General features: G+C 46.8%; 3 protein-coding genes across 4 annotated transcripts; 2 read left to right on the forward strand and 1 right to left on the reverse strand.

Moving 5' to 3' along the window:
* Window positions 1-464: 464 nt before the first annotated feature.
* On the reverse strand, window positions 465-1,480 carry LOC100831939 (RING-H2 finger protein ATL39). The gene has a single exon (XM_003566378.4). The coding sequence runs from the start codon at window positions 1,416-1,418 to the stop codon at window positions 690-692; it is 729 nt and encodes a 242-aa protein (XP_003566426.1). The 5' UTR covers window positions 1,419-1,480; the 3' UTR covers window positions 465-689.
* A 1,547-nt stretch (window positions 1,481-3,027) lies between these two features.
* On the forward strand, window positions 3,028-6,955 carry LOC100820902 (mannosyl-oligosaccharide 1,2-alpha-mannosidase MNS3). 2 transcript variants are annotated; one of them, XM_003568698.4, is made up of 6 exons: window positions 3,028-3,270; window positions 4,239-5,194; window positions 5,334-5,595; window positions 5,751-5,948; window positions 6,045-6,193; window positions 6,292-6,955. In XM_003568698.4, the coding sequence occupies exons 1-6, from the start codon at window positions 3,175-3,177 to the stop codon at window positions 6,560-6,562; spliced, it is 1,932 nt and encodes a 643-aa protein (XP_003568746.1). In that variant the 5' UTR covers window positions 3,028-3,174; the 3' UTR covers window positions 6,563-6,955. The 2 variants fall into 2 exon arrangements, with proteins under 2 accessions (XP_003568746.1, XP_010231605.1); XM_010233303.3 differs by lacking the exon at window positions 3,028-3,270 and adding an exon at window positions 3,287-3,308.
* Window positions 6,956-9,855: 2,900 nt separating this feature from the next.
* Window positions 9,856-13,974, forward strand: LOC100821200 (gibberellin 2-beta-dioxygenase). The gene is made up of 3 exons (XM_003568699.4): window positions 9,856-10,628; window positions 12,470-12,833; window positions 13,478-13,974. Exons 1-3 carry the CDS (start codon window positions 10,171-10,173, stop codon window positions 13,721-13,723), a joined length of 1,068 nt encoding a protein of 355 aa, XP_003568747.1. The 5' UTR covers window positions 9,856-10,170; the 3' UTR covers window positions 13,724-13,974.
* The last annotated feature ends 2,326 nt before the right edge of the window (window positions 13,975-16,300 follow it).

Below are 16,300 nucleotides of genomic sequence, written 5' to 3' on the forward strand. Positions count from 1 at the left end.
TACTCTATTTTTTATCTCTATTTATTTTCTCTAAATATTTCTGACAAGTCAAACAGGATTTTAAAATCATTAAAATGGGCATAAGTCAATACTACTAGGTTGTAGTGTTATTGATAGTGAAATTCTCCCGATCACGAGAAATTTTCGAAATTCTTATTGTTTTGATTTCAATAATTACCATTGTGTGCCTCTGTGACAAGAGATCGAGTCAATGAAAATCTCAAAACTCCATCCCTAGCTAATCGAGCACCAAATGGTGGCGTATGCGAGTGTAAAATGCTTTTACAATTAATGTAATCCGTGTGTCCAAAAGATAATATGATACTCGCTCCGTCCAACAAAAGATGTCTCAAGTTTGTTAAAATTTGGATGTATCTAGACATAACTTAGCGTATATATGCATTCAAATTTAATCAAAATTTGAGACATCCTCCGCCAACTCGAAATGTGCATTTTCCAATCCCTTGTACTAATTTATTTTCATACACATTCCCTTCTAATTTATTTTCATATACAATGCTACAGCAGTTACAAGCATCCTCCTGCCAATAACTCTCACCAGTCACTAATAATTCCCAACCACACACGCCCTACATGTTAAAGCTACGAAGTACGAACACACACACGCAAAAGAAAATGAAAAAAAGAAAAGAAATTAACAACCATACTTCCTACGAGCCGAACCCAAATTAATACTGCTGCGCTTCCAGGTCCCTCTCGCCGTCGCCGCTCACCACCGGCGGTGGGGCGAGCGGCCGCGACGTGCTGCCCTCATGCTCCTTCTTGGCGCACTCCCCTCCGGCGGGCCTGACGACGAGCACCTCGGCGCGGCAGACCGGGCACGTGGAGTGCTCCCTGAGCCAGACGTCGACGCAGCCCCGGTGGAAGACGTGCATGCACCTGGGCAGCCGCCGCGCCGCCTCCCCTTCCGCCATCACGGCCAGGCACACCGCGCACTCCGCCTCTTCCTCCTCGCCGCTAACCCCGTCCTCCTTCAGATACACGAACTCGGGCAGCGCCGCGATGGCGTCCGCGTCGAGCCCCGCGGCCCGCTTCTTGGCGAGCCCTCCCGGCGCGGGAGCCGACGCCGCCTCGAGCTCCTCCTCCTGCTGGCGCGCGGAGCGGTGCACGAGGTACCAGCGGATGACGCAGAGGATGACGAGGATGGCGAGGAGGGAGCCGAAGCTGATGCCGAGGACGACGATGTAGGAGGTGGTGGTGCAGCACGCGCGGGCGGCGGCGCGGCGCGAGGCATACGCCGGCGCGCCCCCTGCTGCCGAGACCAGCGCGAAGCAGGACTGGTCGGCCGGGAGGCAGCCGGCCGTGGCCTCCTCGCGGCTGTCCGTGGTGGACATGGCGCCGGTGCCCGGAGGCGCGGCGCCCGAAGACGACAGCGGCGGCGACGGTCCTGACGGCATGTCTTGTCGGGGAGCCGAGGTGAGGTAGATTGGGCGGTGCGTGGATGGAAGGGGGAGAGAGCGTTTTGATTTTGAAGGGGCTGGTTGGTTGCATGGTGTGTTGGGGAGTGTGGAGCGAGCGAAGCGCGGGGGGGACGGACGGGGTTCTTGGGGTGGGGAGTTGACACTTGACCGCCACGACGAACCGCGTTTGACAAGAATAGGTTGGTGAATCACCATGCCACGTGTTGCCTACCAGAAATACAAGTGTCGTCGTATTCTCTTTGCATCAGTAGATTCAAATTACATAACCAAGAAAACTTTAGCAACTACTACATCCAATCCAAAATAAGTGTCGTAGTTTTGACCTGGGCTTAGTTCAAAACTAGTTCAAACTTGAAACACTTATTTTGGATCAGAGAGAGTAATAAGATTTCATATAAGAAACTGTCTACCTACTAATAACATCGAAATCCGATCATCCAATAACCCATCCATGGTACGTGGAGACTATCGATTAGAAAGAAGAGCTATCAAAGTAATGAAGGGATGGACGAAGCTGAACTCGGATACAAGTTTCGACCCTATCGATTAGAAATAAGTGCTAACAAAGTAGCTAAGGGCTGGAAGAAGAACTACGACCGTCTGGTGTGTGATCCGCAATTGCAAGGAAGAGGTCCTGTTGTCACTTGTTTGCGTGGCAGGAGCTTGATCGATGCCCGTCGGAAGCGGAGACTGGCATGAAGACTAGACTGCAGGTTGCTTTGGACATGGACGCATATATGTCATGGGTGGTTGAGTCCAGTTGTGTTGGACTTACTCGGGACTGAAGAATTCATATCGGGATAGATCAAGTATGGACATTTTCTGCAACATGTGTGATTATTATTTGTTGACGACATTTTGATTGACTTTCTTTAGGGAGTATGGGATGTTAGAGCATCTCCAATAGGAATACTTTAGCCGGTACTTCATGCTCCAGTTCACCCCTTTTGCTGAGATGGAGGAGAGAGGTAGAAAATGATGTGATATGCTGTATGCTGCAGAAGTAACGGTAGCAGCATTGGTACCAAGAAAAGAGCTAGAGCAAATAGAGTATGACAAGTAGGACCTCAACATACAAAAACTCTTCCAGAATATTATATTAGGAGAGAGAAAGAAGATATAGCAAAAATAGAGATGAGGTGGATAGCATAGTACAGGTACTAAAAATCAACCGTTGAGGATGCCCTTATAGTAACATAGTTCAAGACTTTGCACAAATTTCTAAGATAAGTGTTGAGGCAGCGGTGTTGCACCTTGTGTCACCCGGAGCATTGATGCTTATTGTTAACGATCATAGTTAACTACGATTCATTCTGTCAATAAAATCCCTAATTCAATAAAAAAACTTTACAAACAGACTTCATGTGTTGCACGTAAAAAAGTGTGTTACGAAGAGTGAGAATATTAAGAATTTACTCCATCTAGTCTTAAATATAAAATCGGTCAAAATTAAACTTTTTTGGACATTGGACAAAATTAGAACCTCTTATATATGAAAACAGGTAGTTGATAGAAATATGAATGTTTGCGAAAAAACAAAGATAGCAATATGAATGGAATTTTAATATTGGAACCAAAATTCGTCGCAAAACTTCATTTGTGCCGGACGAACTCTCTGCCCCGTCTGTCCCGCCTGCGGCCGCTTCCCCTCGCATCTCCCTCCCTCCCGGATCTCGCGCGCGGCCCTCAGCCCCATCCCTCCAGAAGCTTCTATAATCCTGTTTCAGCCCGGATGAGCGGCGGCTCCGGCCCCCTCCCCTACTCGATGCGCGATGTCGATGGCGGCGCCTACGACAACGCCAAGTCCCGCCACCGATCTCGCCTCAAGGTTCTCGCGATCCAGGCCCCCATCTCCTTTTGCCACAGGTCCGCATGGCATTTACTGCGGTCATCTCGGACCCGTGCGTTGCGGCGGCTAGATTCCATTAGGTGTTTCAATCGGTTTATGTTTGTTCGTGGAGCTGAGAGTGCGGAAATTTGGTTACTTTACTGGGTTCGTGACCTGGGATCTGTGGGCTTACCTAGTGCCGAGTTCGTTTTGGTTGGCATGGTGGTCTATCCCTTAGGTTTGGAATGGATTGAACGTACTGACGGGCTGTTTGGATCTCTGTAGCGTGGGGTCTTGAGCTGCTGCTCTTGGTTTCTAGATCTGTTTGAGGTTCCTAAGGTAATTATTTGGCGGTTTTGTGGTCATTAACAGTGAAGAATTCAAATTGTTCGTATAGTACTGGCAGAAATAATCGTGGTATGTTGTCCTAATAATCTCCATTGGTTGTCGCTCGAATCGCATGGTTCCCATGGATCAAAACTTCTGTGCCTTACCTTTACTGGAGTGAGATAATGTCAGTTAATTGAATGCTATAACCATGTCATACCAAAGCTTGCTGTTCTTATGAATCAGCCAATCTGGTCATTAAACTTTGAACTAGTTCTATAAAATCCGCAACGTCTGAAAACATGTGCTGATATACCGTAATAAATATTACTTTGAACGCTGGTTGAAATTTCTTAGATACACTGGACTGAAGCCTACACATTTTTGGTTTGGTTGTCTTAAATAAGACTTTCTATGGTGTGTTAACCTCGTTTTATACACTGCATCTTCCAGAAAATGTTGTAATTTAACAGCCAACAACTATATGTTCATTCTTTCTGATGATTGGATCATATATGTAGCTATTTTTAAGCTAATCCACAATACTTTCCATTTCTTGGAATATGAAATGTATATGCTTTGTTGTTATGGGCTTATTAGTTCTTTCCTCTAAGGTTTCTTATTTCTGTTCTCCTGTGCAGATGGTTACTCAGGCTCTTATTACTAAGAGTAGCAAGTACCAATGTGGAAAGTTCACCCTTGGGAAGTTCTTGAGCCTTTTAATGGTTTCTGGCTTAATATACTTGGTTGTGCACAAAAGTTCAGAGGGTTTTGTATCCGGTGAGCTCCATGACAAAGAAGTTGGGAGTAAACATGCCAGTAAAAGTTCTCCCAATATTCGTACATTTTGGAGAAAACCACCAAGGCTACCTCCGCGTCTTCCTCCTAATGAAATATATAAAAATAGTTCAGTACTTAACCAGTCTCCTTCGTCTGAATGGACATCCAGGCAGAAGAAAGTCAAAGAAGCATTCAAACATGCATGGTCCGGGTACCAAAATTATGCAATGGGTTATGATGAGCTTATGCCTTTGAGTCGCAGAGGTATAGATGGATTAGGAGGTCTAGGTGCTACTGTTGTGGATTCTTTAGACACTGCAATAATAATGGGCGCTGATGATGTTGTGTCTGAAGCATCAAAATGGATTGAAGATAATCTAATGAAAAAGATCAGCGAGAAGGGACAGGTCAATTTATTTGAAACTACTATCCGTGTCTTGGGGGGACTTCTTAGTGCGTATCATTTGAGTGGTGGAGACCAAGCAGGAGGAGGTGATTCCGGTATACCAGTAACACCTAACAAGACTAATACAGACCGTATTTTGGAAATCTCAAAGGACTTAGCAGACAGATTATTAGTAGCTTTTACATCAAGCCCAACAGCTATACCTTTTAGTGATGTTGTTCTTCGTGATCGCTCTGCACATGCGGCTCCTGATGGCTTAAGCAGTACCTCTGAGGCTACAACACTGCAAATGGAGTTCAGTTACCTTAGCAGAATATCCGGAGATTCAAAGTATGACATGGAGACAATGAAGGTGCTAGAGCATATGCGAAAACTGCCAACAGTGGAGGGTCTTGTGCCCATTTACATCAAGTATGCATTGCTTCAAGCCTATATTTGCAACTATGTTAATTTTTCTGTCATCATATTTGGTTGCATTTTTCTTGTAAATAAGAAAAATTAGATTGTGGAAGAAATTATTACGTTCTCATTATTCCCTTATTTTATGCAGTCCCCATTCTGGTCAATTTAGTGGAGAAAATATTCGACTAGGATCTCGTGGTGACAGTTACTATGAGTACCTATTAAAAGTTTGGGTTCAGCATGAACATTATCGTAACACTAGTTTGAAGTACCTATTTGAAATGTATACGGAAGCGATGAGAGGGGTCAAGCATCTTCTTGTTCAAAAAACTACTCCAAATGGATTGGTTTTTGTTGGGGAGCTTCCCCATGGGCGGAATGGTGCTTTTAGCCCTAAAATGGACCACCTGGTATGCGACTCTAAGCGTCTATCTTTTCTCCCACTGATGAGATCCTCATCTTCTTGCTTTCCTTTCTTTTCCTAGCAACCTCTTGGAACCCACTTGTAATGTGCACTATCCAGTCCTCCTAGAGAGGTTCATGATTTCATGTCTTTATTCTGTAGGTTTGTTTCCTTCCTGGTACCCTTGCTCTGGGTGCAACAAAGGGTATCACCAAGAAGAAGGCTGCCGAAAGTAATCTTCTAACTAACGAAGACATTGAAAATCTACAGCTTGCTGAAGATCTGGCTAAAACTTGTGTTCAAATGTACTTTGTGACATCTACTGGACTTGCTCCTGAAATTGCTTATTTTCACACCGAGGTAAGCAGTTCAGTGGGCTATGAATTATCCTGAAGTATCCAGTAACCTTTTATCTTTCGTATGTTTTAACATCTATTTTGAGTTTGGATGTTACAGGGGAATCCTGAAGGTGGGCCTGATGGTGGGAACAGAAGTTCTCAATATATTAGTGACATCACAATCAAGCCACTTGATCGTCACAATCTTTTACGCCCAGAGACTGTGGAATCGTTATTTGTTTTATATAGAATCACAGAGGATCCAAAGTAAGTTTTTTGTGGTCTTTTATAATCTTCAGGCTGACGTCTTTTAAGTTGCATCATTCCAGTTTTTTCTTATTATTTTTTCCTGTTTTCCTGCACAGGTATAGGGAGTGGGGTTGGCAAATTTTTCAGGCCTTTGAGAAGTATACAAAAGTTGATTCTGGTGGTTATACATCATTGGATGATGTCACAAGCTTACCTCCTCCTAGGAGAGACAAGATGGAAACTTTCTTCCTTGGTGAAACATTGAAGTACTTGTATTTGCTGTTTGGTGAAAGCAATATTCTTCCACTAGATAAGTATGTATTCAATACAGAGGCTCATCCACTTCCGGTCATTCGGTCTTCAATACAGGTCTCAAATACCGTATAGCTTCCAACACTGGTGTACTTAGTGTACTATTATTATAAAAGTCAACTAACAGAAATGTGAGAAATGCGAGAAATACGTTTGCGGCCAGCCAGGCTGGAACAGTGAGAGACAATTATATACCAGTAGCCTTCTGGATGCTTGTGCTGCACATGCTTGAAGCGGCGTCAAGATCATTCTTGGAAGCAAGCTCACAGATGTGTCATCTTAATAGTTGGATCTGGAGATATGTACTTGTATTTGTTGGAAGGTCGTGAATCTTCTCTAAACTGTGCAATCCAAAACTTACAATTTTGAAATTAATTAGTGGTAACAGCAAGGTTTTATCTCCGGCACCAAGCTTGTATCTTCATTATATATACAATCATGTGTCATCCATTCCACCCTCTTATTCAATACCTCCCCAAGTTGGTCTGCGCTTACCTGGTGAGTGCAACTATGATTTTTAAGTGTCTTATCATCTCCAGTTGTTGCTCATACACAGTTCTTTTTTCCATTAATTAGCATCTGCAGCTTGCTCTGTATTATGGAGGGTATGTTAAAAAAAATGCTTGGTTCTCTCCGAATACACTAATATCTTCAAATTGGATCAATTTGGTTAACCAACATCCTATTACATTAGCAGACACCATGGATTTTTGTATAACTTTATGATACCTTAGTTTATCTGCACTGCATCTTGATACCGCTGACCATTTCTAGTTTTGGAATAGCCAAGACCAGTATTTTCTGCTTACTGCACCAGCATTATTTAGGGAGTTAGAGTTAGCAGTATTTTTAGAACTATCTGAAATTCCCGTAGAACCTGCAGAGTTTCATTTAAATATGATTATCTGTTGAATGATAGTGCCGCTTCACTTCGCTTTTATAGGTTCAATTCTGAATTAACTGTGAGCCACTTAGTGAAGTGTGCATTAAGCTCAGTCACAAATATGCCTTTGGCTCAGTTCTAATGCCGCATTTGGCTTATTTCGTAAAAGTCTTCCGTATTTCCCCCGAGCTGTAGCTATCCTTTCACATAGTATTGCATCAGGTGATTTGTTATTTAACATACTGTCTGCATAAGGGCATTGGAGTGCCCCACAAATAGACCACAAATACCTGATACTGATTGGCCTATGCATTCTTTGTAGTCTGTAACTTGTAAATGTTGTATTTGCTGTCCAAGTTTCTGCTCCACATGGCCTAGATGTTTTTATATACTCCCCCCTAACTGAAATAAGTGACTTGGATTTGTATAAGAAATAAGAATATATACAAATCCACGTCAGTTATTTCAGGACGGAGGGAGTAGAAATGAACTTTCTTATGAGGTTGTGACAGATGAAATTAGAGTGTTCGGAACAATGCAGTTTGTTCATCGTGTGTACTTAAACATGACTTGGATTTGTATAAGAATTAAGAATATATACAAATCCACGTCAGTTATTTCAGGACGGAGGGAGTAGAAATGAACTTTCTTATGAGGTTGTGACAGATGAAATTAGAGTGTTCGGAACAATGCAGTTTGTTCATCGTGTGTACTAACAGAACAGTAACTACATCCTCTAGAAACTCTTTGATGTATACATAAGTAACTCTTTGATTCGGCATTCTTGCACTTTCAGTGCCTTTGTGAACACATGAATCACTGCTATTTTTCTTGCCTATGCATTCTGGAAGTTCTTCAGTTGTCAGATTGCAGAATATTTTTTATGCTCTCCCGAACTGCTTTATTTCTGTGTAAAATGTGTTGATGATTGCACCGGTGTACTGTACTTTTTCATTCTTGCACCTTCATTAAGATTTATGCAAATTGATGGGTTCATCAAACTGATTTTCTTGTCATTATATAATTTGATGTCTTTAATTTGTATAATTGAGTTTTCTGGTTCTGCAGTGTTCATATCTTGGACTATTGCCATTAATCCATTATTCTATAACCTCTTGTCCGTCACATGTGTCATTTTCCATCTCTTTTTCCCGAGAGAACTCCCTAGACACAGTGGTTGTGAAGTAGTCAAAATTTTATAACCACACGTAAAAGTAAAGGACGCGATGACTACGGTCTAGGGCGTGGCCTTCAACAAACTATGCAGCGGTGAGAACAGCTCGACTCCATATCAGTTGGGCTCGGTTTAGATCTTAATCCATAGTTCCTTACGTCGACTCAATTTCAGGGTCCAATTGGACCGGAAAATATTGTTTGAACTGCCTATCCTGTAGATGCATCGTATGGATGCGCTTTGCATGTAAGCGAGCACGAAGAAACATGACAATGTGTGGTTGCAACAAATCATGTCAAAAGTGTGCTACAATTGCTTCGTAACATTTGACTCGGTGTGCGTTTATAAATCAGTCCATATATTGTTTCTGCCAAGTATGCTAGCCTGGTGCATGTACTACAACATTTGCTCAAAATTTCAGTTTGAAGCATGAGAGCTTGCTTGTTCCGTTTTATGCTGTGCAAAATGTCACAAGAAGAAGAAAATGAACCCCTGCGGTAGATGAGCCCGGGAGAACCAACCCGGGAGAACGGACGCGCGGCAGGCGCCTCCTTCCCGGCTTGGGCAACGCGTCAGCGGCCACGCGTCCCAAGAACAGGAGGACCCCGCTCCAGCTCCTGACGTGGTACGGGACACGAATGCAAGGCGATGATGAGCCAAGGGACCACAGTGTGGCGCGATGCCGCAATCGCAGCCCACCGGCGAGGCTTCCCAGACACGATCGCGAAAGAGGCGCCCCGTCGGAGCCGCGCCACGCGGCGAGCTGAGCGGCGCGGCGCGACGTGGGCCGTGGGCCTCCCATCCTGCCGCCGCCGCGGCCGGCGGCCTCCTGTCGAGGGGCTATCGAGGATATCGTAAAAAACGGGACTGCAGCACGTACCGTTGCCCTTTGCCCCTTTCTAGAAAGGAAAAATGGAAGGAAAGGGACCCCGGGGTGACGAGCGAACGTGCTCGTAATAACGAGCGCATCTCCAGCGGCCAGCACCGGCATGGCCGGGCGGGTTCATCTCATTGCGATATTTATTAAGATGCCACGCATGCATGCCTGTACAGGATATTTTCGTTTTGTCAGTTGGGGGCATCGATGGAGCACTAGTAGGACTAGTACTGAGAATCTGCCGTGTAAGGCATCACCGGTTGTTGTCTCGATGATCCAGAGCCTCTCCTCAACGTGTTTCCCAGCTTCGAAAAATTGCCTCCGTTTCGTATCAATCTAATACCAATATAACAGTCCACACGAGTGAACCAAGGAGTTAAGTGTGTCTAGATTTATCTAGGACAGCCCTGCGAAGATCTTATTTTGACGCTGCTGTCATGATAGATAGAGCGCCTTCAATTCGCCTTTTGCAGGATACCGCTACAGTGCACTGTATCCTCGCAAAGACAGCTAACTGTCAGGCCTTCATTACAGCATGTCATGCACTGCTGATACACGCACCTCTGCACCTCTGCACTGACCTCTCTTCCCCCACCACGCCGCCACGCCTATATAAAGAGACGCCACGCCTTCCCTCTTCAACCCACCCGGCCTCTCAAACCAATTCCTCTGCTCCTCTCCTCTGTTTCTTTCTTCGATACACGCTAGAGCCTATAACACTCTGTTCTGTTCATCTGTTTTTATAAACCATGGTGGTTCTTGCCCAGGGCGAGCTGGAGCAGATCGCGCTCCCGGCGGTGCAGAAGGCGGCGCCGCCTCTGGCCGACGTCCCGGAGATCGACCTTGCCGCGGCGGGGGCCGGCGGCTCCGCGGCAGGACGGGCTGCCGCGGCGAAAGCCGTGGCGGCGGCGTGCGAGGAGCACGGGTTCTTCAAGGTGACGGGCCACGGCGTGGCATCCGGCCTCCTGGCGCGCGTCGAGGCCGCGGCCGCGGACTTCTTCGCGCTCCCGCAGCGGGAGAAGGAGGCGGCGATGGCGATGGCGATGGCGCCGGCGGCCGCGGCCGCGGGCAGCAGCCCGTTCGGGTACGCGAGCAAGCGGATCGGCAGCAACGGCGACCTCGGCTGGGTCGAGTACCTCCTGCTGGGCGTCACCGCCGCCGGCGCGCCATTGCCGGTGCCGTCTTCGGCGTCGCTCTGCGCTTTCCGGTCAGTGCACCCTCCTCTGCTCTGCTCTACGTTGTGAATCGCTATTACTACGCGTTTATGACGCGTAATGGTCATTAATATACGTGGAATCCCTTTCGAACACAAGAGGTGCTGCGATTACTACGCGTTTAGTTTCCTTGTTGCTGGTGATTTACATGTTTCGAAGGTCGGTGAAAGAGACATGTCCAGACCTTCCTCGTAAAAATGGAGACTTGGAAATGTGGCATCAGTCTCGGCCTCGGTCTACGCTCGAGCCTTAATCAGATCTTGACCAAACGGCTAAACTATTACTCAGGTCCGTCCCTGAGAATTTGAGGCCCCGTACAAAATACAAAACTAGGCCCTAAATAATCTAGTCTGATGGCCATAGATCACTGTTTTTGTCCGTGTCAAATTGACGATCCCAATAGACGAATCAATCGGACAGAAAACGGCGCGTCGCGCGGAGTAAGTAGCAGTAGCTAAATATGCGTTGATTCAACCTAATGGGCTATTGTGGATTTATGGGCCTAGGCTGTTATGTTCTTTATCCTAGCTGGCCTGACCGGAAATCAGATCACTATTGTGGTTTTCTTTCCTTTTATCTCCGTGCGCTCATATTAAGTACGTGACTAGTACTGAGTTAAGTAAAATTTGAGACCCTAATTTTTCCGGGGCCCTGTGCGGTCGTCCAGACTGCCCTTGCTAATATACGGGCCTGCTATTACTACAACTATTATTACCGCCAAAAAAACCGGCTTAACATAGGGCCTGCTATTACTACAACTATTATTACCGCCAAAAAAACAGGCTTAACATAGGGAGTTTTCATTCTTCCTTTCTGTTTCGTCTTTAAATAATAATAGAGGGAAAACGCATGATGGATTGGTCCCGGCCCTCTTTGCCTTAAGACAGGCTCAATAAAACAACTGTCTGACCAAACAAAGCATACAGGTCATAGCGCAAGACTGTCTGACCAAACAAAGACTACGAGTCATTGTGCGAGCTGGAATGTAGGCACTAAATCTCTCATCCGTCACCTTTTCGCCTTTTCGTCTGATGGATCTTTCTTAGATCTACAGCACATTCCCTCACATGAGTATAATCATAAGTACTCCTATATTTGACTATTCGGCGCATTTTTATCACACGGTGTATCTCTACGAGTAAACACGGCTGGTGAAAAGACGCGCCGCAAGTAGCACGTGCAATATCTGTAGCACCAGCAACAGTAGAGAGAATCTGAATCTCTCCCACACTCGCCCGTCTGGTCACCCTCATTCTGCTTTCAAACTATAGCCAGATCTACCTTTGTGTATCTTTCTAAAAGCCCTAAAAAATGCAATATTCAAGCCAGGCAATGAAAATGTTTGTATAAGTTCAAGCACCAATAGAAGGAAAAGAGTTTTGAAGAGATGTGCAGCAAAAACCGATCGATCCACATGGATCTTCGATTCTGATGCTCATCCATGCCTCTCATCATACTACTCACTGTTCTTATCCACGTTTCTCTTTTGGCAAAAGGTTTGGTTTTCGCCAAAGGTATTGAAAAAAGCGGAAATAATATAAAAACTTTGCCGTCCGTCACGTGTGGTTTCCGCGACGTTGGATCAAGTCTTTCTTTTTCTTCCAAGTTGGCGCACGTGTGCAGCCAGGAGCGCCCCCCCCATGCATGTTTGATGGCCTACAGGGAGCTGGCCTCGACGAATAATGACCACCTTTTCGCCCATGACCACCTGTGCTCGACTCGACATGGCAGAGAAACGTCGGGAACAAGTGCCAGCGACCTCAGTTAACTGTTGTTAGTCAGTCAGTGTTGACAAATTAAGAAGAAATTTTTGTGTGGCCGCCGCTGCCTGCAGGGAACTTCTGGACGAGTACACGGTGGCCGTGCGGAGGATGACCTGCGAGGTGCTGGAGCTGATGGCGGAAGCGCTGGGCATGGAGAAGGACGAGTTCACGAGGCTGGTCCTGGAGGAGGACAGCGACTCCATGCTAAGGGTGAACCACTACCCGCCGGCGCCGCGGCCCGAGCTGAAGCAGCAGCTTCAGCACGGTGGCAATGGCAGGGTGACCGGGTTCGGCGAGCACACGGACCCCCAGATCATCTCCGTGCTCCGCTCCAACGCCACCTCCGGCCTCGAGATCGCGCTGCGGGACGGCACCTGGGTCTCCGTCCCGCCCGACCACACCTCCTTCTTCGTCAACGTCGGCGACGCCTTGCAGGTACTACTGCTCCGTCCCGAATTAGATAACGTGGATTTGTTCCACGTCAGTTAATTTAGAATGGAGGAACTACAAAATTAACCACATTGTTTATTTTCTTTCTTTCGAGTCACCACAAGAGTTGTTGTTTGAAGTTTGAACACAATGTCGTCTGAGCCGGGGGTCCATGCATTGAGTAATTATATTGTGTGGACGTCAGTGTGTCATTTGCATGCCCCGCTTAGCCAGCCTTTTGGGAACCAAGCTGCCCTGCAAGCTGTTAGTGGATTGTCAAACATGCAAATCTGTCGGGGTCATTGCTCAGGATCTTTTTTTCAAAATAAAGCCGTGTAAAAGTTTAAACACGTGAAGGACATATAGTACCAATGGTGACGGGCGGCACGGAAAGATGGCACTGGTAATCGTGCGGTCATTTCTTTGTCCTGTGGCCAGGTGATTTGAGGTACAACAACCTTTTCTCTGAAAAACAGAGAGTGAAACAAAGCGAGTAGTAGATCGCGTATGCCAATGCCAATGCCTTGTTCTTTTCCTTTTTCATTCTCACAGTTTCAATGTTGTTGCAATACAATCTCCCTTCTCGATCTGAAGTTGGTTGCTGAATATAATGCTAACCTATCCTTGATGTAATTTGTGGTGGGATGCAGGTTCTGACGAATGGGAGGTTCAGGAGCGTGAGGCACCGGGTGATGGTGAACAGCGTGCGTTCGCGCGTGTCGGTGATCTTCTTCGGCGGGCCGGCGCCGGGGAAGACGCTGGCGCCGCTGCCGCGGATGGTCGGGGAAGGCGGGAGCAGCCGCTACAGGGAGTTCACGTGGCGGGAGTACAAGGCCTCGGCCTACAGGACCAAGCTCGCGGAGAACAGGCTCTGCCACTTCGAGACCACCAGCTAGGCACGCCATTGCTTAATTTCACCTTTTTTCCTTCTTTTCTTGCCATTCCTAAGTACTCTGTGTGCGTTTTTTTTTCTTCTTCTTTCTTTTTGCTAGTGTGTTCGCGTGATAGGTGGTATATAGATGTTGAGTAAGGTTTTTGTGCTGCTTAATTAGCAGTTTGTAGGTCCGCTTGGAACGCCTAAATTTCGCGGGAAGCTGTTTAGCTCTCATGGAAATCGGAAATGTTTTATCTGTTCATTGTGTGTGAACTAAATGTCTGTTTAATGTGGTCATGATTGCAGCGGCAAAATAGGACACGAAAACAGAGGTAATGAACTATTGTCTACTTTTAGGTTGGTTGAGAATTTCTTAGCACAATATAAGTCGAACTTAGGTTGGCCAGACAACTTCTCCTCCTTAATCGATAATGCATCCGGGTTGTATTCAACAAAAAATCGACCTTATGTTGCTTGAGAATTTCTTCGGCAAAGTTTAAACCAACCGCTTCGCTGAGATTTTCAACCCGTTGTAGTTCTTGAATGTATGCGCCGCTACAAAAAAAATTCACTTGACCATAATTAGTCGGGTTCCAGTGTCAAGAGAGGGAACGAAAAAGAAAAAAACTGTTCGGTTATGTCAGCTCCCACACGATCTACAGGCGACTGCGGCTGCTGCATCCAGCTCCTCCTCTCCCGGCACTGCCATCGGTCTGTCCAGCCTCCGTTAGCTCGCGGATCTCACGCTCGCCCGTGGAAGGACCTCTTGTCTTTTGTTTTAGAATTGTTCGATGTCTTTTTTAAGATGGTGAAGTGATGGCGACATCTTGCAACCAGAATAATGTCCTTCCCACCCTGTTCTTGTTCCGGTGGTGTGTCTATCTCCGACGGAGGGCGAATCCCTTGTAATCCGGCTGGCTTTTCGGGTTTTCAATGAATCTTTTGAATGTCGGTCGGTTTCATGTTTGTTCGTGTCGTTTCAGGTTTGGTTCTTCTGATCTATGGTTCTCATTTTTGGTCATGGTTTCTGTTCCGGTGCTGATTTTTTGGGGCCTTAACAAAAACGGTGGCCCGTATTCGGCTCGTTCTAGTACTTGTTGCTGTCGCTAGGTAGTCGAAGCACCTATTCATATTGTTATTACTTTTTCGGCTCCTTGCACTGCTGTCAATGATTAATAATAGATCGGTGATCCTCTTTGTAAAAAAAAAAACCAGTAGAACATGCCTAGGTTTGACATAAGTTCAAATCTACCACAACAAGTTTTCAATGCATGATTCTCGTGGCCACCGAATTTGCAGAGTGCAGAAATCAACTGCCACGCCCAATAGATCACATATTGTTGTTGTCGTTCGTCTCTGATTCCCATCGAAGCAGGCGGATCTGCTTCGTTCCTACATTGTCTCTTTTTTTTGCGAAGCGATCCTACAATTGTCAATCACCCTCTCAGTTTCAGTGTCTGAGAGCTAGGCCATTGGAATGGCCCGATGAATATGTGAAACCTTTTTCCGCTCGTCTTAACAAGAATATCACAAACATGGTTTTTACAACCTTCGTTGGAACTCCGTTAACACAGATGGGTTGGGTGCTAAGGTATACACATGGATATAGCTAATCCATTTGAACTTTGTCAAACAATCGCTACTGTAGCTTAGGTTGACGTCATCCTATGATGTTCGGATTTGCCCCAAGCGTGACACATGCTCACGAGATTGTTTGGCTGAGAACCTAAGATTGGAAGATGTCCAGTCTAATCATCCAGCAATGGTGGTTCAGTGAAACGGTGAGAGGGGAGATGTACCGTTTCAGCAACCAATGCATCAGCGTCAGCTGAAAATTACTACTCCGATCCATGCTACTTATCGCAACTTATTTTAAATACGCATGTCACGAGTAATATGGATTGGAGAGAGTATTATACACCGTAAAAGGTAAAAGAGATTTTGAGATTTTGTAAGAGCAACTCCAGCCCCCCCCCCCCCTAAGGCCCCCTAAACGAGCTTGGGGAGCGCCGGCGCGAAAATTCTGACCCAGCCGGCCTCCCCAATTTGTTTTTTCATCCGGCGCGGCCCAAAAAGTTAGCCGGCGCCCCCAGGCCGAACCCAGCCCACGGGGGGGGGGGGGGGGGGGAGCGGGGGTGCCGGCGCAACGCGTTATTGAGGCAGGCCCGCGATGTCAGCGACCAATTAATCGCCCCACTGGTTTCTCACCGGTCCCTCCTCGGCTCCCGAGTGGATTTTAATGGCGGTAACCTGCCGGTTGCCACGCGGCCGCGCCCCCGTCCATTATCGCCGTGTTCACACGTCCGCCGGTTCGCATTCCGGCGAGATAAAAAGGAACAACCACCGGGGGTACTCGGCATTCCTCCTCTCCTCCCTCTCGCCCTAAACCCTCCCGACCGCCATGGCTTTCGGCGACGAGACATGGCGCCGGGCAACGCTCACGCTCGAGGAGGCCGAGGCCCTCCACGAGCACGAGTACCCGACGCCGCCCGACTATCGGCTGTCGGCGCACTGGACCCTCAGCATCGGCGGCATCCAGACGCCCCTGGTGCCAACAGCCTGTGCCCGGACAGCCGCCGTCAACGCCCACTAGTGGCAT

Source organism: Brachypodium distachyon, chromosome 2, assembly GCF_000005505.3.
Source record: "Brachypodium distachyon strain Bd21 chromosome 2, Brachypodium_distachyon_v3.0, whole genome shotgun sequence".
NCBI classification, from domain to species: domain Eukaryota; kingdom Viridiplantae; phylum Streptophyta; class Magnoliopsida; order Poales; family Poaceae; genus Brachypodium; species Brachypodium distachyon.